At 46.5% G+C, this 24,099-nt stretch overlaps 3 protein-coding genes and 1 long non-coding RNA gene across 9 annotated transcripts in view; 1 reads left to right on the top strand and 3 right to left on the bottom strand.

The window, feature by feature from the left end:
* The window catches only part of dennd2b (DENN domain containing 2B), a 52,404-nt gene extending 45,935 nt beyond the window's left edge, over positions 1-6,469 (bottom strand). For 2 of the 3 annotated variants that reach the window (XM_035526512.1, XM_035526518.1), the window contains exon 1: positions 1,165-1,254. The gene's annotated coding sequence lies outside the window, so the exon portion shown is untranslated. Of the gene's footprint in view, positions 1-1,164; positions 1,255-6,149 lie in introns of those variants that run through there. The other variant, XM_035526516.1, reaches the window with a different exon arrangement.
* LOC113586926 lies at positions 656-3,361 on the top strand. Of its 2 annotated transcripts, none has more exons than XR_003411679.2 (4): positions 656-874; positions 1,232-1,464; positions 1,561-1,585; positions 2,894-3,361. It is a non-coding gene; the product is annotated as an uncharacterized LOC113586926 (long non-coding RNA). The 2 variants fall into 2 exon arrangements; XR_003411678.2 differs by having other exon boundaries at positions 656-885.
* Positions 6,470-6,552: 83 nt separating the features above from the next.
* On the bottom strand, positions 6,553-10,208 carry tmem9b (TMEM9 domain family, member B). The gene is made up of 5 exons (XM_027025347.2): positions 9,706-10,208; positions 9,258-9,349; positions 9,075-9,183; positions 8,765-8,899; positions 6,553-7,592 (listed from the first exon to the last, which is right to left on the bottom strand). Exons 1-5 carry the CDS (start codon positions 10,003-10,005, stop codon positions 7,437-7,439), a joined length of 792 nt encoding a protein of 263 aa, XP_026881148.2. The 5' UTR covers positions 10,006-10,208; the 3' UTR covers positions 6,553-7,436.
* A 672-nt stretch (positions 10,209-10,880) lies between these two features.
* scube2 (signal peptide, CUB domain, EGF-like 2) lies at positions 10,881-24,034 on the bottom strand. Of its 3 annotated transcripts, XM_027025350.2 has the most exons (24): positions 23,817-24,034; positions 23,457-23,590; positions 23,146-23,268; positions 22,802-22,927; positions 22,360-22,494; positions 21,094-21,219; positions 20,875-20,991; positions 20,155-20,244; positions 19,393-19,509; positions 19,187-19,309; positions 18,719-18,835; positions 18,233-18,355; positions 17,876-17,992; positions 17,689-17,778; positions 17,472-17,594; positions 17,115-17,276; positions 16,620-16,808; positions 13,921-14,091; positions 13,166-13,333; positions 12,870-13,031; positions 12,423-12,620; positions 11,992-12,144; positions 11,823-11,902; positions 10,881-11,526 (listed from the first exon to the last, which is right to left on the bottom strand). In XM_027025350.2, exons 2-24 carry the CDS (start codon positions 23,542-23,544, stop codon positions 11,380-11,382), a joined length of 3,045 nt encoding a protein of 1,014 aa, XP_026881151.2. In that variant the 5' UTR covers positions 23,545-23,590; positions 23,817-24,034; the 3' UTR covers positions 10,881-11,379. The 3 variants fall into 3 exon arrangements, with proteins under 3 accessions (XP_026881151.2, XP_026881152.2, XP_026881153.2); XM_027025351.2 differs by lacking the exons at positions 17,115-17,276; positions 17,472-17,594; positions 17,689-17,778; positions 17,876-17,992; positions 23,817-24,034 and having other exon boundaries at positions 16,620-16,811; positions 23,457-23,674; XM_027025352.2 differs by lacking the exons at positions 17,115-17,276; positions 17,472-17,594; positions 17,689-17,778; positions 17,876-17,992; positions 23,817-24,034 and having other exon boundaries at positions 23,457-23,674.
* Between the last annotated feature and the right edge of the window lie 65 nt (positions 24,035-24,099).

Genomic DNA, 24,099 nt, shown 5'->3' with positions numbered 1-24,099 from the left:
AATGACAAGCAAGCCAGAACAAGCGCTACCCGCCAGCTCCTGTTTGGCCAATGCAGGCCAAAGCACTACATTAGCATGAGTGGAAAGCAGCTCGTAGCAGCAGGACTGGCCGTGCTCGCTGTTGCCATGCTCAAACGTTAAAAAGGAGGTCAAACAGGAAGAAGAATCAGGTCTAACATCAGGCAGAAACATAAGAGTGTTTTCACAAAGGGCTGCCCACTTTATGAAAAGAACCTTATCTTGCCCAGCAGAGAGAGGGACACGCCAGCACATCAGCTGAAGGCATGGGGACTCTAAGCAGCGCTAATGAAAATCAGGTTTTAAGGTTATTTGTTTTGTGTCAGATCCAAATATTGCTTCAAGTCAACCTCATTGGAGACAGCTTGTAACAAACGCACTGAAAACATTCTAATATGACCATATATGAACTGTCATGAGGCTGAACGATAAGAGCAGAAATGGCATAGTTCAGTGTGTGGTGACATCCTGCACTCAGCCGTATTACGCAAGCGCTGGCCTGAGAACAGAAGGCCTGCCATGGCTGAGCTGACACTTCAGGCCACTGAAGGAATGGTCATTGTTCCACCTCCACAATAGGCAGTCTGTTCAGAGCGCGCAAGAAAAAAGCGCGTGCAGCTGCACGAGCTTCATCATTTGAAAGTGGGGGGCACGCGTTACTTTCCCCACACACGGTCTGCAAACACACCTCTACAAGGACAGTGATTTTGATGTTCTATCATCTTTCAAAAGAGGCAAAAATATTTGTTTAGTTTAAACAATACTAGAGTATCATAAGAACCACCAACACCAATTAAACAGGAAGAAAGAAGAGTTGCACAGTTTTGGATCTTAATGAGAAATAATTCCCTTCCAGGTATCCGTCAGGTACGCATGTGCAATAGTTCAATGTTTTGGTACAGTAACTCAAATAAGATCATATTTTAAACCCATATATGTTCGGGAACACATTGTAAAGCGATGTAATACAATAGTAGCATAGCAAGAAGTCTATTTTTGGATGGTTTACGCAATATTAACTTTTCTGAAAAACACTGTATCGATTTGGAACATCTAGACTTGTCCGCGACGCCGCCAAACGTCTTCCCTTCTACACTTCTCTTAGCACTGCTGTGAAAAAGCCCACCAGTGTGTGGAAAGGTTTACCTCAGAAAGCCAGTCCCTCGTCCAAGCCATTATGTCCAGATTCTCACCAACTCTACTATCCGTTTAGGGGGAGTGCGCAACACGCAGCGATGTGCCGGTAATACCTGGAACTTTCCTTCAACTTCCAGTCATGTTCCTTCCAGCGGACGGAGCCCTCCCTGGCTGAGGCGGATCTGAGGCTGGGGTAGTTCCCATGGAGAGAGAAAGTTTTGCCCCCCCTCTATCTTCTCTCCACGGTTTCTCACTCCTACACTAAACCGATCCGGTTTGCACAATCGATGCAACATGGCCGGTTATTCGGTAACATACTAAGATATAATATCAGACAAATATTAGGACTGTCAGATATTCACCTCAACATAATAACGTAAAACTAATTACTCTCTTCTGTTACAGCGGGACCTAATGCAGCGTAACCTTGGTAGGTAGTTTTTTTGCTCGATACCGTTATTAACCCGTGAACGGTAACGCTTTGTCGTTATAACTATTTTTCTCAAGTGGTTGCGGTGTGGGGCTTTCTGGAAAATAAAACAGTTTACACATTCTTTGTCTAGTCAAAACGTTGCTTTATCCGTAACTACCTTTCAGATTTTACTTAAAGCGCTATAAATATTTCTGTTGTGTCTTTTATTTAGAAGGGACGGTCAAAGTCTCGTGGGGGTCCACGGCTGCTGGAGCTTAGAGACATGTAGAGCTCTCATTTGGTTTCTCATTTACGCATCTGCTCCAGTTTTTTTAGCAGTGGAGAGCAAACATAACACGTTGGTAACAGATATACAAAGCCATGCACGAGCAACGTAAGTTGTGTAAGTGGACAAAGAATGTGTAAAAGCACGCGCACGGGCCAGAGAGGGGGCGCGCTACACCCTTCTTCTCCACGACTGCAACACGATCCACCATGATGTCATGGCGTAATAACAAATGAATACATGAGTGTTTACCTATCGCAAGAGAGGAACAAACATTCTTGTATTAAGCCTTGAGAACCGACGCATGTTCAAACTTTTTATATTCTGCCAAACCCATCTACAAATGCCGGCAGCACCTCACGTGGACTACAAGCTGAGAAGAGCTAGCAGAGTGTAAAATTTAAGCTTCACTGTATCGGGTTTACAGAAGTTTTGGTGCTTAATGTTGTCGCCATAGCAAGTGAATGAAGAAAACGGTTTAGATGATGGATGAACTCTTCTGGTAATTGTTCACTGGAACTCTTTGGTTAAACTCTGACAGTCTTAGTGGTAAAAGTGTCGGCTCAAACCAAACCAACCATCTACAATTACAGCCAACACTCTTCTACAATTACAAGTAGAAATCATCAACTACACATAGCTAGAATTGTGGATCGGGCGGAGAAATGTCCTTGGTTTAAACTCAGATCTGTAATAAAGGTGTTGACGTGTCCATGTAGTAGTATGTTGCTGTTAAAGGGTTGATCAGCCACCGCAGAAATTGTGTTGTGGCCACTTAAAGATTAAAGCAACACCAGGGTCAACCGTACATTCCAAAAGACCATTTGATTTGAACACAATGGATGTCTCGACATGGTCCATGTTCTTACTGTAAACCCTCATAGATCTGAAGATGAAAAACTCAATCATTAGCCTGAGTTTTAAAATCAGGAATAAAATGTGGTTTTAACAAACTATTACTCTGTCATGTAGAGCAGACAGGAGAGTTTTACAGATGTGATTGCGTGTGAAATCTCAGTGCAAGTCTTGTCACTCTTCAGCCTATAGCAGAACAGACCAGCTGTGATTAACCTGATGCCCTGGCCTGAGAACAACCCACGCCGAGAGCACAGCACAGCTACGACGGTTTGCCTATGACCCAGCAGCTCCCAGGGGACAGAGGGCCTGCTAAAAACATCAGGACACCGAATACTTGTCTGGATGTGGAGTACGTCCCAGCCAGACAGCCCTTTTTCAGACCAGTGTAGTCAGGAAGCATTACACCATTAGAAGCCTAATGCTTGGCTATGTTCCCCCAGTATATCCACGGCTAGTGGAGTTACAGAAATCAGCAGCTACCTAAATTATAATAATAATAATAATAATACAGAAAAAATGTAATAATGTAATAAATGTAATAATAATTTTAAAAATGTATTTATATTGCACTTTTCAAGGACCCAAAGATGCTTACAATAGCTTCTACAAAAATAAATAAATAAATAAAACATTCTGCTGATATCTGCAGGTTCTTGCTCACACACGTTGTCTCATGATCCTTGTTCTTTGGTCTTTTTAAAATAACTCCACCATAACATTGTTTAGTTAGCAATTACATAATAGCCCCAAACAGTATCGAGATATTTGAGATATATATCATTTGTTTAGATTTTTTGTGAGGTCCTTTGATCCTGCTTCCAAAATATGTAGTTATACAGTTGGAAATAATTGTCCAAGAACCCTCACAAACACATCTGGACATCACTTAACTCAACACCCAAAATAGCCCCAAAAATCCTGACAACAAATACCACCAGCATAACAGAGAGAAATCACCTCAGCACATCTGATCAAACACAGTCACACCATTCATGTCTGCATGCCAGAGAGAGTATTTGGTTTGGCCCAACACAACTGTTCCTCCAAACTACCAGCTGCTTCTCTTTACTGTCTACTGACGCAGTTGATACTTCGAATTAACAATAGGTAACAAAACCAAGTCAGAAGTGTAAAAACGTCACTCAGTTCAGAGGTTAATATCAATATGAGAGTCAGTGGATAATTCTTGGCCTATTGGGTTGCCAAGTGATTACATATACAGTGCATCTGGTGTAATTATTAACAAGTTACTACAACTGTCTGCATAGTAGGTTGTTATGTGCATGGAGGTCATTAGCAGCATATTTCCCACCCAGTCTCCACACATAGGCTCAAGGTCACATGTAGGATATGTCCTCTGGGGTATCCCATCATCCCCGAGGCTGGGAACACGGAAGTCACACCACAATGACGTAAAGCTCAGCTCTCTGTTCTTTTCTTATCTTCCAGGAAGTTGACCATTGGTGCAGAATGTGGATCGCTGGCTAAGATTTTGTTCTTTAAAAAAACTGTAACTGAAGCCTGCTGCAACACAGCAAATATATGAACTACTACCATGGTCCTTGCCCACGATTCTGTTAGAGCAGCTGGAGTTATGTCAATATTTGTACTCTTAATTTGAAATGGCTTCCTCAAAATACACTATAACCAAACATCCATGATTTGGTTAAACTGATTACTTACATGTCTGCTGTGTTGACTCATGTCAAACTGTTCCCTCACTGCTAAGCACACAAGGTAGGTGTGCAGTTTACACATCTGTCAAAGTTATTCAGGCCCAGGAAACACATTAACTGTTGCTTAACTCTTATTTGAACACATTTGTAAAGTCTCTATCAGAGTTGTGTTCAGCGAAATTCCAAGAGGCTGTGAAAGAAAGCGGTGCAGTGGAGGGTCGCCACACCCTCATCACAAAACCCCCCCTCACCAGCCTCCCTGTGGTCTTGGGGAGCAAAAATAGTTGGTCAAAGTGTTGAGAAAAACTATCGAATCATCAGCTATGGCAACAACAGAGTTCAGAGAAGAAAACAGTCAAGCAAATACAAACAAATCTGACAAGTATTGCAAAAATATATTTAGTAAATTATTTTAAAAATAGTTAATCAAACTTTCTGAGTGAGATTATGTTAGGCAACTGTAAACACCTGCCATTCTATGACCACATTAAAATATAAATTCACTTAAATTTTACAATAATCAGACATTTATTTTTTAAATTAAAAGACTCCTCTCTCCCGCGCTCTCTCTCTCTCTCTGTCTCATGTTATAGGCTGTACTGTATTTGCTAAGCATGAAGGTCTTCATAGTGCATGTGTATTCAGTATATCCCAGATAAAAGCATAACTCAAGGAAAGAATGATGACTTTTAACCGACTTTAGACAGTCATACTTTAGAAAATGCAGCTTTCCATGTGTACTAAGCAAGCTTGTGAGCTGTGGATCAGTTAACACCAGAAGGTCAGCTTTGGACAGCACAAATTGGCCTCCATGAGTTTTTGGTTCAATGAACTGCAACTCGCTGCAGCCAAGACACTGAACTAAAATGGTCTAAATTCATAAAGTCTAAAATACCCCCTCTGGCATGAGTACTGTTCAGTGTATACAAGGACAAGAACAGACAAACAAGAATGAAGCATTCATAATATGTCCCTGGAACAGTCCAAATATTAGCGAGAGCGCGGGGGGGGAGGTATTGCTCAGTCATTTCCCACACTGTGATCCTCAGGGGGCCACTGGCCCACGCGATGGTACACTTGACCAGAGAGATAACTGGAGTGTAAACATATACAATCACTGCTTTTAGCTGCAGGTCAACCCACCACCACTTTATTCAGATTCTTACCTCTTTCCAGAAACAGAAGTGAGAAAAAATGCAATATTTCTACAAGCATTCGGGGCCTATTTAGGGTCTCTCTAAGTTCTTTTCCTTTGTATATTAACATAATAGGTTCGTGCATGCAATTAAATAGCAGCGACCTCTTACTATTGTATTAAAGGTATTAGAGCGCCCCCTTGCTTCTGTTCAGTGTCAGTGTCAACATTCTTTAACAGACGTGTATACACACGCACACACACACACACATACAAACAGTTGCGTACGCGCTTACCAGGTTTGGTCATTAAAGGTCTTCGTATGTCTGTTTGCAACATTTGATTCATTCAACAAAGCTGGGGACATTTATAATAAAATCTCAACCTCTTGTCACAGATAAAGTTTTAACAGATTCCCAATCCCTAAATGTTGATTAAACACGGCTGTTTCTAGGTGAATTCACACTTTAATTAAATTACAAATATTGGGTGTTCATTACTCTGAGGGCATATCAGTGATAGACTACCACGAGACTATCACTGATTCAGAACTCATAAGGTCCAAAACTAGGTTGAACACGAGCAACTAAAAACTAACTGCGCGAAAAAGGGGGAATGCGGTCTTACCTTTACTGCCTGTGTTAGCAAAGCGTTTTAGATCTCCATGTTGTGCATTTGTCCGAGTTATTCGCGTGCGTCCGAGCTCCGAGGCGCATGAGCTGTGACTGTGAGCGCGAGCGCTGCTCCAGTCCCAGTATGGTACCGAGCAGGAAACGGGAGAACCGTTGAGATGCGACACGCGTGGCGTTCTAAAAAAAACCTCTAAACGTTACCTGTGTAGATTATGGAAAAGGTTCCGACGGGTTTCGTGCAAAATTCTGCTTTAGGCTTTTCAGGGAAGGGAAAGATTAGATTAAGAGTAGAATAGATTAAGATGCGTGTCACGGGACAGTGTAAGTGCACTCTCACAACACACGAGGCTTTGCACAAGTTCACACGGTTCTTTAACGAGACTTAAGACACACACACGTAGTAATGTAGGGTTTTATGCTTGAAGTGTTAACATGCACAACTATTTAAATAAACAAAAATATCTTCACAAATTACACAGAATTGGATTGAAGAATAGCAAGTATTAGAGATACATTAAACACTTCTACCACACCATTAGCCAAAACGGCGGATTACGATATTCATTTAACGAAAACGCCACGGCAATATTGTCCCCAATAACCAGTATGAACAGTGTATTTACTCGAGACAAAAGAGGAAACTATAAATCACATATTCAATATCTGTCATATGTGTAACACATGAGAAGCCAAGGGCTGGAAATGCCAGGATATGCTTTAAGCGTTCAACACAGCGAGCGAAACACGGTACACGACCAACTGCACACATTGATTATGATGGAAGATAAAAGGAAAAATCAGATAGTGGGGGCATTGGGATTGCTATATCTAATATAATGAACTGTATAATTTAAAAAAAAAAACGAACACAGGTCACCAATAAAGAATAGGAATATTGCTTATTTGAAAGTCCAAAGTTTGTGTTGTTCAGATTGTGCAAAATAATAGAAAATTCACATTTAAAAAGACCACAACAAGCATAAAGGGATTCTTTGAGCTTCTGTCGAAAGTGGCACGTCTACCTCCATATTTAGAGAAGCGTGAACAATGTCGTGTGAATATTCCTCAATGAAGCAAAAAAAAAAATTTAAATCGTGTTAAATGCTAAGTGGGAGCGCTAGGTGGCAGGTAGAGGAACAGCGCCTCCTGGTGGCCAGGACAAAATCACAGACAAACATACAGCCGCATCACCGCGCGTTTTGGAGGGGGATTGCTGGCCAACAGCCAGTAGGAGCCCAGAACCTCCGAACAGCGCGCCGCAAGTCCAGCAGGGGGAGCGCTTCTAGCTGAGCACCACGTGGCGGTCGAAGACGGACTTGCGCTGTTCCTGGACCTGCCTCCTCCAGCGCTGCTGCGCGTGCTCCACTTTGTTCAGCATGTTGGGACGAGAGCGCGAGCGAGACAGTACGTCGTGGGCGTTAGCGAAGGGTTGCTGGTCCTGCAAGCAAACACACGCATTTGCATGACAAGTGCGACACACAAATGGCGCTTCCCTACAACTCCAACGGCCAGTAGGCTCGTGTCAGGCCCAGAATGCTGCTACCAAGTCCTGGTGTTCTTCCGCTAGAACCCAGGCGCTTAAATCAGTTTAAACAAGATCGCGGTTCTGTCGTACCGTCGGCACACAAGCATCACTCACGTTTCCCTGTTTTCAGGGGCCTCAAACCGCAGTCTTCTTTATTTTTCAAATGTGAACGGGCATGTTACGCAGAATCATAAACCTCCGAACTGACGCCGAAACGAACCGAACTCAGGCGATCAGTCTCAGCAGGGTTAGTTGGTGGTTCATACTGTGATGCATTTGATTCATGCGTCGTGGAAAAGGGCGTCTGTCCGATTCTAGTTTTTATTTACTAACCTCGAGGTTTACCATACAGTCAACGAGGCTTCTTCGACTTCGCAAAAATGTCGTTTTGCTTCACGATATGTACCGTTATAATCTCGTGAGAGCAAGTCAGCCGCAGGTTTGAGAGCCACGCACTGTTGCTGCCTCCCACGCGCTGCGTGAGCTGACAGAGATTAATCTGCAATCTATAGTTAATACCGCACGCCCGCTATGAAAAATATTTAGCGTGTGTATATGACGTTTACATGCAACATTTAATTTTATATTCTTCAAACATGTTTATTTGAGAGCTGCGACAGGAACGTGTCAGGGTCGTGGGCTTCTCCCTACAGACCAAAGTGAGGTGCAGCTCTCAAACCACCCTACAATCTTCATGGGTAGAAACAAACTAAAGAAAAATGGCTGGTAATGTGTGAATCTGCAGCTAAATTTGACTCATCCATGTTTGTCTCCAGTTTAGTTTTTTAATGTTCTGGTATGTTCTTTCTGATTTTGTTCTCTTTTCTGATTCACTTCATGAAACTAGCAAAGCCAAACAGCAGTATGAAGTGTGGCCATCTTGACTACAATACCCATAATTCCATGTTACAGATAGCGTCTGCTCTAAAGAGGACCAGAGAGAGAACAGGGATCCTCTTTAAAGTGTACTTACACTGTGGATATGAAAAGAACTGAAGTGAGTTGCATTTGGTTAATTTTCTGTGACATATTTGAAAACACCCTTAAGGAAGGTCAAAGGTCATTCCAGCTGGATGGACACCTACCCCGACGTCATCCTCACTCTGGATGAGCTGCGAGTGGCCGAAAAGACGTCTCTTCAGCATGGGCTCCAGCAGGGTGAGGTACACCATGTAGAGTAGGAGCAGCCCCAGCACAGAAAGGTAAATGATGATGGTCACCTGCAACACAGCAACGACTGTACATCCCGCTGCATCTATGACCCATCAAACTAGAAACTAAAGCTAACGATCAGCGTCCAGGACATACTGAATTAGAACGCCTCATTGTCACGTTATCACACAGGCACACGTCACAGACACTTGCGCTCTGCAGAGGTCATTATGGAAGTCTTACTTTGATGGTTCCTGAACTTCTCTCCTCGTATTTGCATTCGCAGCGTAAGCAATAGGCCTCCACGTCTTTCCCTTCCACTGGCATGGGCTCCACAACATGGAGGCAGTTGCTATACAGAAACAGACGGGCCAGTGTTACACAGTCCTCTGCACAACTTAATATATGTGGAAGATTATTAGTTACCAGTCCTTCAGGGAAACATTTTGATTGTAGATCTGTCCCTCAATGTCTTTGTAGGGGGGGCAGATACATTTACATCGGATGTCCTCGGAATTCTGTGAAAACGAAAATAGATCACGTGTAGAAAGAGCCTGGACAGTCTGTGCTTGATTGAATGATTCACGCCAGGGGGCGCTGCACGAACACTCCAAGTTGGCAAGGCAATCGTTAACATTTCTAATATGTTTGCCAGTCAGGAAACCTACTCTTTAACCGAAATATGTCAGCAACTGTGTGGCGCTGTGCGCCCAGACTGGGTTAACTGGGTTAGCTAGCGTGTCTCAGTAGGGAGGCTAAGCTAAGCTAAGCTAACTAACGCATCCCGGCTAACGAGGACCTGCATGAACAAACCCATCCTAACGTAACGCACGCAGGGCTCGGTTACACAGCACACACGCTCGCGGCTCGTCACCTTGGCTTCTGTCTGCTGCACCGACAGCGTCACCAGGAACCAAAGCGCCACGAGCACCCGCCCGGCCCGCCGCGAGCGTGGCGCAGACATGCTGGAGCAGCTCTCGCACAGGTGAAGGACCGCGTTCAGACGTCTGCGGGCTTCCGTGTACTCGGTAGGTTTCGCTCGGAGCTGAAACGAAGCGCTCACTGCTGGAGATCCTAAAGGCCTGAAGATCCTTCCGCAAAGATCAGCTGACCATGACGGTCCTGCGCGCGAGGTACGTTCCCCCGGAAACAAGTGAACAGGAACCACGCGCATGTAGAGATGGCGTCAGCAGGACACGCGTTTGATGAAAATATCAGTTTTTACTTCACTGCTCACCTTATGGCTACACAATCTCTGTCAAATGATTATCAGAAGCGGAGTGTGACAAAAACAGCGTCGCAATGCTGCATTAGTTTCCAAAGCAGAGTGCTCTAATGCAGTGAGGTGGGCCGTCACATCTGGACATGCAAACCCCACGTTCATGACTGTGGCATTCACCAGCGCCCCCTTTGCACACACAGTGGGGCTTTAGGAAACGGGGATTCGTGCTTTTGCCTCGCTGTAATGAACGCATGCACATGACGCCTTTTTGTTTGTACAACCAACATATAAATAAAAACAATCATAAAAATATAAACATTCATTTACTCTCTGTAACAAGTGAAAAAGTATCTCTACCCCTTAATCCTGTACTCAAATCAAAGTTTGTTACTCTTGAATTCCCAGAATCAGTTCAGGCCATGTTTTACAAAACGTGTGCAGTTAGTCCCCAAAACACAGCATGAATGTCTCAGAAAACAGACAGAAGCTGCTTAACCAGAAAATGCACACTAACTTTTTATTCCTGTGGACAAAAGGAAGCATACAAATGATATAATGGAGAAAGTTGGTCATCAATCAGAGAAGGGAATACAGTGCCATGAGTTAACTGAAGCTGATGTTTTGGTATATGAATATGCAACACATTCAAATCTAATCTGTTATTATATCCCTCAAAGGGCACTGAAGATTAAAATAAGGTGATTATAAATATATATGATATATATATTATATATATAAACCTTATTTTAATCTTATCACCTTATTTTAAACTAATATATATAAATTACACACAATTTTATTTATTTATTTATTTGTCATATACACATTTCTCAAAAAGCATATTTCCATAGTAAAAACAATTTTATTTCTTAAAGCATGACCAAGAACAGGGAATGTCTAAAATGATCACATATGAGAAGGGTTAAAAACCATTTTACAATTAAAAAAAAAAAAAAGTAAAAGTTACAGCTAAAAGAAACATCCAAAGCAGGTTTTAGATCTTCTCCAAAACTGTCCTAAGGACAGGACGTTGTTGGACAGACGAGGTGATATTCCTCATGGCAGGCTGTGGCCAGGTACAGCACTGGAAGGAGGAACAAGTGGGTAACGTCACACTGAGCACAGGGACCCACAATCCTTTAGGACAAAAGTGGCAGATAGCCATTCACTCACTAAAAGTGAAGTTCATTTCCTTTTGAAATGGAGGCGCACTCTCCCTTCTGATCCACGTAGACACAAGTCTTCACACAGCCAAGACAATTGGGGAATTTCTTTTGGGTTCTTTATACAGTTGCTGTAGGGACTGCCAAATATTCCTGTAATATTTTAAGGACGCAAAAATCGCAGCACTTTTGAGCGAAGGAATCGAATAAACGATTTTGGAAACATTTCTCTGGACTCCTCTGCAGTGTAGTTGAAGAAATTTTGTGGATGAGCGAGCACATCAAAGAGACACTTCATCAGTCTCTTGTCCTGGGGAAAAAATTCCAGATGTTTCAAAATCAGCATTTTGATAGTGTGATTTTGATCATGGAAAACAGCTGGAACTCAGACGTACTGACCCACGTTACACGTTTCGTCCACTGGGTGGCACTATAATCTTATTTGTCAATATCTAACTTGTGTATATGGGCTCAGGAACTGCTTACCCAGTATACCGCAAGACACAAAAATAGTTTTTTGTTTAAAATAAATAAATAAATAAAATCAGCATGAAATGAAGCCAATTCTAATAAGTAAACATGCTTCAAAAACATCATTCAACATACCTTCAGAATTTCTTGGTGGTTTTCTGAGGCGTATAGTCTCCCATCCCTCACTATGTCCTCAATAAGCTCCTGATAGTCCTCTAAAAATGAACGAGCGCAACAGCTCACCACCACACATCGATCCCATCAGGTCAACACCTATGTTCACATCACCTCTGTCTGATCTTACCATCGTATGTTACGTAAGGCACGCGGAACCCTTTCCTGCTGTTGCCCTCGTTGGACCGGAACTGAATCCACAGTTTCTTAGATCGCGAGGTGAAGGCGATAGGCCTCTCATACGTCTGACATGTCTCGTACGTCGTCACCGAATTTGGCAGAGCTGTCGGCACAGGCGGCAAGTCGCTCATTCTCACACAACTCCGTTAAATGCACACAGCAGGGAGCAGTGTAAAGCCATATCAGACTCATATTGAGCTCACGATAGGCTCAAAATGAGACTCTTGCTGCCCAGAAAACAGTTACTGAAAGTCTGCGTGGTAGCACACAGGTTCAAAAACCTCTCTGCCAGATCAGTAACATAACACAATCATTTGATTTGCCAAATGTACAGATGAATTAACATTGCAGGATGGTGCAGGAATGTTGCATTTCACGTACGGCTCTTCCGCATGACCAAGTAGTCCCCACAGTCATCTTCCACAGGGAGGAAGACCTCCGGAACCACGATGAGGATCCTGCGCTTGGGGGGCGGGTTGATGGTCCAGGTGCACTCCACGTTGGCCGGGTAGTCGCCTGGGTAATTTGGCGACTCGATGTGCCCAGTGTATTCACCAAGCTCCCCTCCACAGCGCCTGTCTGGGGTGAGATGAAAAGGCGTTGAATGGCTGCTACATGGAGAAACTGCAGGAGCAACTCGCCATTTTTGACACAGTACGTTTTTGTGGGGTTCTGAGATTTTTAACCAATTTTCAGTGACCTGATGCAAGAGACTAAATTGTTGAGCCACTTGAGGACAAGAGCAGAGCAGCATAATCCCACCTTCAGCCTCCTTCCATTATCGTGGCAGGTCCTTGTGTTTACGAGCCACACCATCCCTTCACTTACTTTTGCACTGCGTGATGTTGGTTGAACCATCGAAGTCAGTGGTGGTGTTTCCAGGGCAGGACACACAGTAGTTCTGTCCAAACTCCAGTTGGTAGGTTCCCATGGGGCAGCGAATGCAGCGGTGGGTGCTGGTGTTGTAGTAGTGCCCCGGAGAGCACTGCACTGTGGGCCACGACATGGGGCATTACAGCAGGCATCTCCAGAGGAGACGTGACCTCCCTGACTATGTGCTGAAGGGTACCACACCTGTGAAGTGTGAGGCAAAGTTGCAGGGCCCGACCAGGGGCAGTCCTTACCTTTAGTTTCACAGGCCTGGAAAGATGCTGCCCCTTCGTGCTTGGTTACGAGAGATCCCCCACAGGGGAAGCAGGAGGTGCGTCCCCTTTCAGGCTGGTAGCTGCCTCGGTGGCACGGTCGACACGGCACAAAGCCATCATGAGAGAAGTGCCCAGGAGAACACTGCCCTAAAGGAAAAAAAGGAGAAACATCATCATCATCATCATCAATGCTAAGGTGGCAGAGAGCTGATGAGCCTGATCTCCCTACCACCACCTCACAGGAGTTTGTAGCGCAAGTTCATATCTCGGGACCGAACAGAACCTCCCACATGCCCTACAGGTGACAGACAGGCCCCGCCACTGAGCAGCCCTGACGGCCTCTTCTGTTGTGTCTATCAGGGAAAGCAAAAGATTGGATCTTATGGCCCAGTGGCCACCTGCTTCTGATAACAGCACAGCCTCCCCCAACACAAAACAGATGGGGGGACTTGTAATCTCTCTCACACACACACCCCATCTGTTTAGAAGATTTTTATCATCAACACAGGTAAGCTTCCTTCTCGTTCCACAGACAAAAAGCAGGATGTGACTCACGCAAACACTTTCATGTCATGAGAGGGACAGACCCAATAGTCAAAGCTATAAAGATGCATGTTGCTGGATAAGACTTTGGCAACACCACGAAAACCACCAGGCTCTTCAAATGTTCTGAGAGGGAAAAACCTCCAGGAGAGGGGTGACAGTGGGTTCAGAACAGCTGGGCCGAGCCTCACCTCCACACTCAGCCAGACTCCGCGCCCCCGCAGGCCTCGGGACAGTCCTGCCCTTCAGGCCGGGACACGCCACACACGACGCTTGCCCTTCCTCATCTTGGTAAGTTCCGGCAGGACATGGGACACACCTCCCTTGCTCCGTGTCGTGGTACATCCCGACGGTGCAGCTCACTGGAGGGAGGGAAGGAGGGAGGGGTTGAAAGGAGAAAGCACAGGAAAGTGCCTCACACTCAGCAGGCCTCGCGTTACCACATTTAATAAGGGCGTCGTGAATCGCCCTCATGGCGCTGGCAAAAATTCCGCGCGGGTCGGGCCGGGCCGGGCCTCCAGTCAGTCGCTCAGCTGCACACATCAAACAGGCTGGCACGTGTCCACAGGCCCTTCCTCCACATCAGCACACCATACATGCTTTGGGGGAGTGTTTGCATCCGAAACCTCCCAAAAACCCACAGCGTTTGATTACAGGGAGGCGAGCGCAGCCTTTTGAATGTTTGCTTTGTAAAGACCAAACTGTCCTGAGTCATTTACAGCAATGCTGTGAAAAAGTTCTGCCTGCACTGGGATGAACCAGCCACAGTTCACAGCAGGAACTGCTGAGGTGGGACGGCCTATTTGTCCTGTTCTGTATTTATTATTGTTTATTTAATTACATTTTTGCACTATATTGGACTGTTTGCACTTGTGCAGCATGTTGCCTGTTGCACTGTTGTTTTGTGTTGCACCATGGTCCTGGAGGAACGTTGTCTCCTTTCTGTTGTGTACTTGTATATAGCTGAAATGACAATAAAACCTCTTTGAACTTTGAACTCTTTGAATACAGATCAGATTTAAGTGCTGAGTGTTTTTTTGCATGGCAGCTCTGTGCTGTCACATCGGTCACATGCAGTCTCAACAGTCAATGGAGCTGTCGTTTAAGACCCTCCTTCCGCTATAAGTGGTCAGAAAATGCAACCCAAGGAGTTTTTCCTTCCCCGCCATTTTAGTTCCTCAAACAACCATGAAGGGCCACTGTTGTAGTCTCAGTCTGGCTTTCATCTTCAGGAGCAATGGAAGAGGGAGAGAGAGCGCTTTAAAGTCTTTCAAATGCAAAGCCGCAACTCTACTGAGTTCTGGAATTGATGGCCCCAAAGAGTTTGAAAGGGACCTTTCACCTCTATTCAAGTTCCTGCACTCTTGTCCATTTGATGACGCAGGCAAACACTATAGCATCACAGCACGCAGTAGCTGAACCCAATAAAAGGGGTCAGAACTGGTCCAGTTGCTCCCGGGCCCATTGGGCAGGGCTGCACACAGCGGACACTAATAGAGTCCCATGATGTCGCTGAAGTCAATTTTGCTGAGCTGTTTGCTGGCCAGGGTCACACCGTACAGAGCTTAACTGCCTGCTTGAATAAAATAAGCCCTGCTGAAACACCTCCCTTATGACAACAAACAGCCCAACAAAACCGGGCCACGATTCTGCGCCGCCGGAGTTCAGCTCAGGGGCTCAGACCCCTCCAGTTGACTGTGGCGAGATCGCGCTCAGACAGCCAGAACACAAGACATGTCCCAAAGCACAATGTTTCACACCAGAGCAGTGGGTAGTGTGACTGGTGCCACGTACCTTCACGAGCTTGATGAGATGTAGTGAAGGGTTGAGCTGAGAGGCTGTGTTGGGTGTGGGGATCCCCTTCTACAGGCTCCGCTGGGCTTTACAATGTAGCGGGCATACTGAAAAGGCTAAATTGCACTTAGCGCAGGCAGCCATGGGGGAAGGACTACAGCCAGGGGAGAAAGAGCTCCTTTAAAAAGGTTAACACATCTTTTGAGCTGCTCTTGGAAATGGTACGTGCGCGCATCTGAGAAGACCCTCCCTGGAGGAGCTCCGGGCTGCTGTGTGAACGTAAAGCCCATCGCACATGAAAGGCCAGACGCCGCCACGCTGGAGCAGAGCTCAGGACCTGATTGGATGAGCATTTGAAATGCCTGCTTTGATCCAAACTGAATTAGAAGCCATTGTATATAAAGATGAATGCAAGCCAGTTAATGGTCACCCTAGGCCTCGCTGTTCTTAGTCTGGAATGGAAACTGCAACTCTTACAAATCAGACACGTGCAGGCCAGCCCTCAGTGGCACAGAGCGTGTGTGTGTGTGTGTGTGTGTGTGTGTGTGTGTGTGAGAGAGAGAGACGTTTTCCTCTCCGTCCAAGACAGAGAGAAGCCCGACACTCGTTCCTCATAGTGAGCTGTCCATCATACCAAGTCCTTTAAAAGTTAATGAACCCTTCCAACATCACAATGGGATCACAGAGGAGGTGAAAACACTCTTAAAGCTCCCCACAAACAGACCTTTGGAAAGGTCCATTCTCCAGGTGCTTTATCTGCTCGGAACAATGACTCATTCTCCCACACGGTCCGCCAAGACTTCTCAGGGGAGGGAGGGGCGTGGCCATGCGCGAAGAGAACAGCCAGTGGGAGGCACCCTGCCCGCGCACCACACCGAACACTCGGGTCCCTCAGGGAGGCCGAGGAGTGCCAGACAGGCTCCATATAAACAACCCAGCACCAGGTGATGGGCGAATGACAACTGATAAAAGTATAAACTGGGTCAAAACCTACTTTCCTGAGAAGATGACATTACCAACAGTGTTTAAAGTGTTCCAGATGGTGTAATGTATCATATGCTTCGTCTGAAAGTACACCACACACACACACACTCACCACACTTCTTGTCGATGAGCACTTGGCCCACACCACACTGGCCTGCAGGCTGCCCGGGCCTAGCCAGTTTCTCTGACCCGCCAAAGTGAAAGTGGAACTGCTCCCTATTGATAGACTTGCGAAGAGTCCGGAGGGTCTTCCTTAGGCGCTTCTCAGAGCGGCGTCTCACACATGCCAGGTCACAGCTATCTGCTGAGAGAAACACTTGATACGGCAATGTGCCAACACACACACACACACACACACACACACACCCCAAGCAGGGCCTGGGACCACTGCACACACTGCTCATGACCCAAACCTCCAGAACACTTTCCCTTTTTTTGAGCCATCTCAAAACAGGAGATACCTTCACTGTTTATTATTAGTAATAAAGAAGTCAACAACTGGTGAGTGACAAACAAGAGAAGCAGAGGTCAGGGTTCGGCGGACAAGCCGAGGGCGGGGTTTAGGAGTGTGACGGACACGTGCAGCCCACATCACGGCCCAACAAACCTGTCACCTCCTCCGGGTTCAGGTCCAGCTGAAACTGGGCCGTGATAGAGGAGCCATCCTCTTCATCCGCCTTGCGCCCGTGACGACTGCGAGCTCGGTGGCCTGAAGAGACGCACCGCAGCCTGACGAAGCTGAATTGGACGTTCTCCACCTCCCTGCTGCCTGCAGAGCAACAGGCGTGGCTACAGACAGTTCCTCCAATCACAGAGCTTGTCTAAGTTGGAGTGACATTATGCAACTGCTGGGAACACTGGGGCAGACACATTTATCCGATTCCAAGTAGAGTCACATGCAAGTCTCACTGGATTTCACCTTTCTACCACTGCCCAGTAAAGAGCCATGGCTTGTCGGCCTTACCTGCCAGCACTGAGCTCACGCTACCCGTCAGCTTCTCCAGACTGGGAGTCGCGCTGCACTTCCGCTGGCCAGATCTAAACGTGGCGGCGGCTTTGATCCTGTGCACGCAGGTTGTGTCTGTGTCTGGGGAGCACAAAACCGCTTACTAACCACGTCCCTGCTCCTTCAGCACAATCCCAGTACAACCAGTGCGGTCGTGTCTTTGGCTGCGTCTCACCGAGACAGTGAGACCCGCTGTCATTCCACTGGCCCGAGGCCAGACCCCGCGGGGGCGTTCCACAGGTCACCGTGTACGAGTCCTCAGTCCCTACACAGACAACAGCAGCCAGACAGAGGTGGAGATGGTGGTGAGTGACCCAGGAGTTACAGCCACGGCAGCGAGACTCGGGGAGCACAGCACTTACCACTGCTCACGCTCACCTGTGACGGACAGGTGAGGTGACAACGCTCCACCCCCCCGTGTCTGCTGCAGCTGAGCGTGGCTCTGGTGGGAGGTGCCACGCTTGGAGACCTGCCTGCTTCTGGAGGGAAAGAAGATCACGGCAAACTCACAGGTACAGAAGCACAAACAGCTGCCTTCCAGCACACACCACCCGGAGACGTCAAAACAGTAGAGAAAGCAGACATACAGGCAGAGGCACGTTAGTTGTTTGAAAAGGTCAGCAAAAGGAAGCACAAGAAACAGACAAAAGAGAACAACTTTAAAGTATCTCCTGTTTTAGCTCCGTGCAGACCACACACATCAGGTCCCGCCATCTTACCAACACAGTCCTTCTTGTTCCAGTGCAGCCTGGTGGCAGCGGGGCAGTGGCACAGGAAACCTCCCACGATATTCTCACAGGTGTGCCCACATCCTCCGTTATTCACACTGCACTCGTTAACGTCTGAGAACAAATCAGAACAAGGATCAAAATGTCCCCCGTTTGAGGAAAGAAATATTTTATATATACACACACATTATAGACACACACACAAATATATCACACACACATACATACATACACACACATACATGCATTTATTTATTTATTTATTTATTTTGAATAAATTATTTACAAAAACTGATATCCTGCCATGAGAATTTGAGCTGCTTACTACACAGCACAGAAACCACCAAACGCTCACTGTTAGTTGGCTGTTAGTTCTCACGTCACACATCAAGCGCTCACATTTACTGTTTAAAAAAATTCAGCCCTTGAGTGATAAGGGATTAAAAGTCACAGCATCGTTCAGATCTAGTCAGATACCTCCACAGTGCGCAAGGCCGTAGAGAGAGAAGCCCCTGTTACATCTGCACTCAAACCTCCCTGGCCAGTTCACACAGGTATGGTCACAAGTGCTCTCAAAGTAGCACTCGTCAACATCTAGAATTAAACAAAAAGAGATGCATACTGAAAATGGAATAATGTGCATCTGTAAACATTCAGCTCCAACATCAAATACTGAATAAATTTTTTTTTTACATGTAAAAAAATCCACATATGTTATAATAATAATAATAATAATAATAATAAATAATAATTGAGTTGCATTGCTGTCAAGGTTTGTACTAAGGACGCAGTGTGTGTTCTTAAACTGTGCCTTTATTCTTAGCCCAGTTAAGGATCTTCAAAGGAATCCTGCAAGCCAATACCTGCCTCCTACACCAGCATCCCACCCAATCTTATCTCCCTGGCTGCCTCCCTACCGCACGCCCCAGAGACGGGCACACCTACCCTGGCACGAGCGTTCGTCCGTCAGCAGCTTGAAGCCCTTGTGGCAGCTACATTCAAAGCTGCCCACCGTGTTCCTGCAGAACTGCTCACAACCTCCGTTGTGCAACTCGCACTCGTCGATGTCTGGAAAACACACAGGCGCAGGTGAGTGCCAGGGTGGGCGAGGCTGCGCTAGGGTGGGCGGGGCTCCTCACAGGTGGACGCACCTTCGCAGGTCTTGCCATCTGGCTGGAGGGAGAAGCCCACCGGGCAGCTGCAGCGCACACCTGTGGTTGTGTCTTTACAGGTGCTGTCACAGCCTCCATTGTTCACGGCGCATGTCTCTGGAAACAGACAGGCTTGTCAGAGTCTTACAGACCTCATCTGAGGAGTTCTCCAGTTTAACTCCCTCAGGAGAGCTCCTCTTCTCCTCATCCAGCATATACCACCACCATCTCACCATCTGAAAGCTTGGACAGCAGACCCGATGCTCTGTTAACGCTGAGCAAAACACACCCCTGATCTGCACAAACCAGCCATCTCAACAGGACGTACAGCAGAGACACACACCAATACATCCCTGTCAATAACTGAAGGAAATTCAATAATAAAACGTATTATTCTTAAGGGCCACAAGGTTAAAGCAGAGACTACACACGACGCCTGTGACTCCGCGTTGATCCGAAGGTGTGGTATACATCACTCACTCCACACATGTGAAATATACCACACCATTACCAGGGCATGCTTCAGGAGATCTGAGGTGAGAAGGCTGGAATTCTCTGCCATTTCACAGTTTGCTTCAAGTCCTCAGGAATTCCCAGCATGCTCTAGGTTTACACTCATGCTGGTTTCCATGCCAGCCATAGCGGCTCCAGTTCGGATCAGTTGAAGGGCAATCGTATTTTCCTCCTGATCCCACTGTTTGTATGGGTAGGACAGGATGGCAGCTCTGTGCTGTGACATTTGAGGAGTTTGTGGACATTCACCCATGATCAGACGGCGCTTAACACGTTTGTCCACCTCAGCGAGAGCCGTGGCATTCGGGTCAGAGGTGGTGTTGCTCGCTTCATCTCTTTCTGAAACGGAGAGAAAACGGATCATAGGAACCAGAACCGGTAGTGCATCTTTTAAACGCGTCTGTCCATTTAACTAGAGGGAAGCGTCCACGTTTTCACAGGCTGATACTAGAATCCCCAGCTGGATTTAAATTTGTAGGAGCTCTAATACAGACCCATAATGCACTAGTCACAGTCATGCCTCATTCACAGTGCTGTAAGACATTCCTTCAGAAGTCATTCAAAACACTTTAAAAGGTCGTAGAACCCAGAGTCCATATCATACACAGTCTTTGCTGTGCGTCACTTCCATCCCCACTCTGCCTGATGTGAACACACACACACGCGCGCACACATGAATACATGGGGAAGATAATAAGGAGAGAAAAGGGCAAATAACACCAGCAGGATGAGGAGGAGATAATCACAAACCTCACACACACTCGTCTGCGGAGAGCATATACAGCCTACAAATTCCAGCTGTTTCTCTTCACAATCTGATCTCTGTGTGTGCGTGTGTACATTCCCCATCATTGTCTCTGTCTGGATATGGGGTGAAATATGGATCAGCTTGCCAGGAGGCATTCCCCGTTTAAGGCAGCGGAGGGAGACAGACCCTCTGCTGCGTGACGGATTCCCAGGACTCCTCACCTATGCAGGAGTGACCGTCAGCCTGCAGAGTGTACCTGCCACGACACCCGCATGCTGGCCCATGCTCCGTATCCTCACAGATGTGTTGGCAGCCCCCATTGCCGTGGTTACAGGTCACTAGACAACAAGCACAACAAGGTCAGGTGGACAGGTTCTAAGACAAAGCAGTAGACATCAGCGTGACGGGGGAGGGGTGAGCATCCCCTTACTAATACATACAGATGCAGCCATGCTGGTCCGTGGCCAGCTCGAACCCTGGCCGGCACTCACAAGACACGCCCCCTTTTGGCGTCTCCCTGCAGATGTGGGAGCAGCCGTGCTCCTTGTTCATGCAGCTCAGGCCTTCTGCGAGGAACAGAACTCTGTGAGCTGGCCTGAAGCATTATGGGTAATGTAGTCCAACTACTGTGAACAGTCAGGGAACTATTCAACTCCCAGCCTAACATGAAGCACAGATGCGTCAGAGATGATGGCTATTTCATGCCAAGCTTTGCTCTTGTACGCACCACCTTAGTTTCATCTGCGTAGCTGAAAAATACCATAACCATCATCTAAATTTTGTAAGAATAAACACACAATCTTATAACCTGACGCATTTGTCACCTGGATGTAGAACGCTTTTGCGCCAGTGCCATTTAAAGCCTTGTGCACTCTGACCTGTCCTCAATAGCTCTGCTCCATGTGAATGCAGCAGGCCTGCTCTCCATTCACGCGGGCCGGCCAGGGACGTGTTAATAGGATTTAGCGAGTTTGCCCAGAGAAACCCAATGGGGTGGAAAGCCTTGCAAACTTCAGTTGGTTTTACAGAGGGGAGGGGTGGGGGAGGGTCGTCAGGGGGGCAACAATACTTGCAGCTGAGAAGCTACAGACACATAAAGACGGCGCTTTATTCTAGTCGGAGCCCCAAAGGACCAAGTGTTGCTGTTCTTGACTCGTTTTGTTTGGCAGAACGTGGGACTGCCTTTCCCACAGCAGGGGCCCTCAGGAGCCAGCCTGCTTGGGATAATGACCTGGAGAGGGAGCCCAACCTAAAGGCCTCATTCTGCTGTCAATCACAAGACCTTCGGTGGAGGACATGTATGAATTAGTCTGGTTGCTCCTTGGTTTTAGCCCGACGCAGTGATACACAAATTCTCCAAAGACATGCCATCTGCCCTGCACTCTCCTCCATCTCTAGCCGCTGGTACTGGAAGAAAATTATTTTAGCAGCCACCCTAAGTGGCGTTTTCTTTACATCTCTGAACAAGACTTCCTGAACAGGCTCCCAGTACAGATGCAGGTTTACTAAAGCTCCATTTCTCCCAGTGCTGGCTGCCATCAAAGCGACGTCTCCACTGATGGACATCTTAACAAGTTGCAATGTTCCCCAGTTGAGGTTTTGAGCTAAACTACCCAAACACACTCAAACATTCAGCCTCAGTACTGGTTTACCAACTTAAAGGGTCCAGTACATATATTGTTCCTGGCGTCACAGAGGCGTCTCACCCACGGAGCGATGGATGCACGTGTGCTGGTTGTCACTGAGGAAGAAGCCCTCCTTGCACAGGCACTGGTAGCTACCCATGGTGTTGACACACACGTGCTGACAGCCACCATTGTTGAAGAAACATTCATTCACATCTAAAAGGGAAGCCAGACCAGACAGCATTATTCCAGAACTCTCCAAACTGTATTACTCCACAGTCTGGGTCTCACCAAAAATGAAAAACATGACACTTTGTTTAAAACAGCACAGCTTAAAGTCATTAAACAAGGCTGGAACATTTTTCATTTATTCAGAGAAAGTCTGGTTCTATCCAGCACAGATTAGATTGTATTTATTCTTCTCCTAAAGTTAGCAGTGGGGCGTCATCACACTCAGCAGATCTTTTCATCAGATTTGGTTATCACACTTCTACATACACTGGGTTTCCTTAAGACGTCTTACCGAGACAGTTGTGTCCATCGCGTGCTAAACGGAAGCCATCATAGCATGTGCAGCGATAGTTGCCGGGTATGTTGTTACACTCGTGTACACAACCCCCATTGTGTTCCGCGTCACATTCATCAATGTCTAGTGCATGAGACACAGGTGAGGCTTACCACTGCACATTACGGTAAGGACCTGAACATTTCTGAGCTTTTCACATTAAACTCATCCAACACGAGCTGTCATTACATTCAAATGAAATTGACTTCATACAGTTGTTATTCCCTGATTATTTCAGTTAGACTATGACAATATATTTCTCTCTCAAATAAATGGTTTTCTAACAGACAAACCAAAGTCACCTTCACACTGTTTACCGTCGCCTTTAAATCCAGATTTGCACGTGCACTTGTAAGACGTCTGAGTGTTTTGACAAAAGGCGTCGATGTGACAGGTATCACCTCCCGCTGCGCACTGGTCTGCATCTGCAAACCAACATCAGCATGCACCACTTAGGGAAAGTGATGCGCGTTTGGCGTGCTACAGATTCCCCTTATCTACACACACAGGGCAGCACTGTGGCTGTTCCCGCTGCGCCTGGACTCTGGAGGGGAAACGCGCGCGGGTGTAAACAAAGTAGCAATAAGCGCGTGCGTAAAGTAAAGCGTCTTACCGGGAGCGTGGGGGAGCGCGGCACTTTGGCGAGTGTTTAACAAGAGCAAAAACAAACAGAAGTCCCTCGTCATGCACAGAGGTCCCATGGTGAGAAGGTTAGAGGTGTCCTCAAAACGACGTGCTCAGCCAGTTCTAAAGAGGTACACGAGCGTTCACCTCATTTTAATTCAGTTTGCAAACCGACTTGCGCTCGCAAAATAGTTATGGGGAGTTGAAGAAGAACCTCTTTCTCCCTCTTCATGAGTGTATGTGTGTGTGTGAGAGAGAGAGAGAGAGAGAGAGAGAGAGAGAGAGAGAGAGAGAGGGGGCAGGATGAGTGGAAGAAGAGAAGACCGCAGATTCACGTGCTGGTACCTACCAGCTGGACCGCTAGGCTGCCTGCAGGAGATGATCGTCTCCTTTTATAATAAACACGTCTGGTTCTCCATTAACCTGTGTAATTAATTATCCAACATACACTCACACTGCCTGTTTTCGTGTAAATGAAGGGTAAACGTCTCAAAGCTACACTAGGGTGAATCTACATAAACGAAAAGACTGTTTTGTCAGACAGCAGGCTGAGTACTGACATTTCCACCTCGTTAACGTGGACCTTGTTTGGAGAAATTGTGACTATAGCTAGAGGCGCAGAATGTGGTGTA

This window comes from Electrophorus electricus, chromosome 1 (genome assembly GCF_013358815.1).
Source record: "Electrophorus electricus isolate fEleEle1 chromosome 1, fEleEle1.pri, whole genome shotgun sequence".
NCBI lineage: Eukaryota > Metazoa > Chordata > Actinopteri > Gymnotiformes > Gymnotidae > Electrophorus > Electrophorus electricus.
The sequence above is the reverse complement of the archived record's forward strand: the minus strand, read 5'-3'. Positions and strand labels throughout refer to the sequence as shown.

Excerpts from the sequence above, each read along its gene's own strand:
- tmem9b (XM_027025347.2), bottom strand. The coding sequence starts at position 10,005 with ATGCGCGTGGTTCCTGTTCACTTGTTTCCGGGGGAACGTACCTCGCGC. Across the intron at positions 9,184-9,257 it reads AATGTTTCCCTGAAGGACTG|CAACTGCCTCCATGTTGTGG; the intron begins GTAACTAATAAT and ends GTTTCTGTATAG. Across the intron at positions 8,900-9,074 it reads GAAGTTCAGGAACCATCAAA|GTGACCATCATCATTTACCT; the intron begins GTAAGACTTCCA and ends GCTGTGTTGCAG.
- scube2 (XM_027025350.2), bottom strand. The coding sequence starts at position 23,544 with ATGGGACCTCTGTGCATGACGAGGGACTTCTGTTTGTTTTTGCTCTTG. Across the intron at positions 17,595-17,688 it reads CAGCGGGTCTCACTGTCTCG|ACACAGACACAACCTGCGTG; the intron begins GTGAGACGCAGC and ends TGTGCTCCCCAG. Across the intron at positions 13,032-13,165 it reads CCAGGCCTGTGAAACTAAAG|TGCAGTGCTCTCCGGGGCAC; the intron begins GTAAGGACTGCC and ends CGTGGCCCACAG.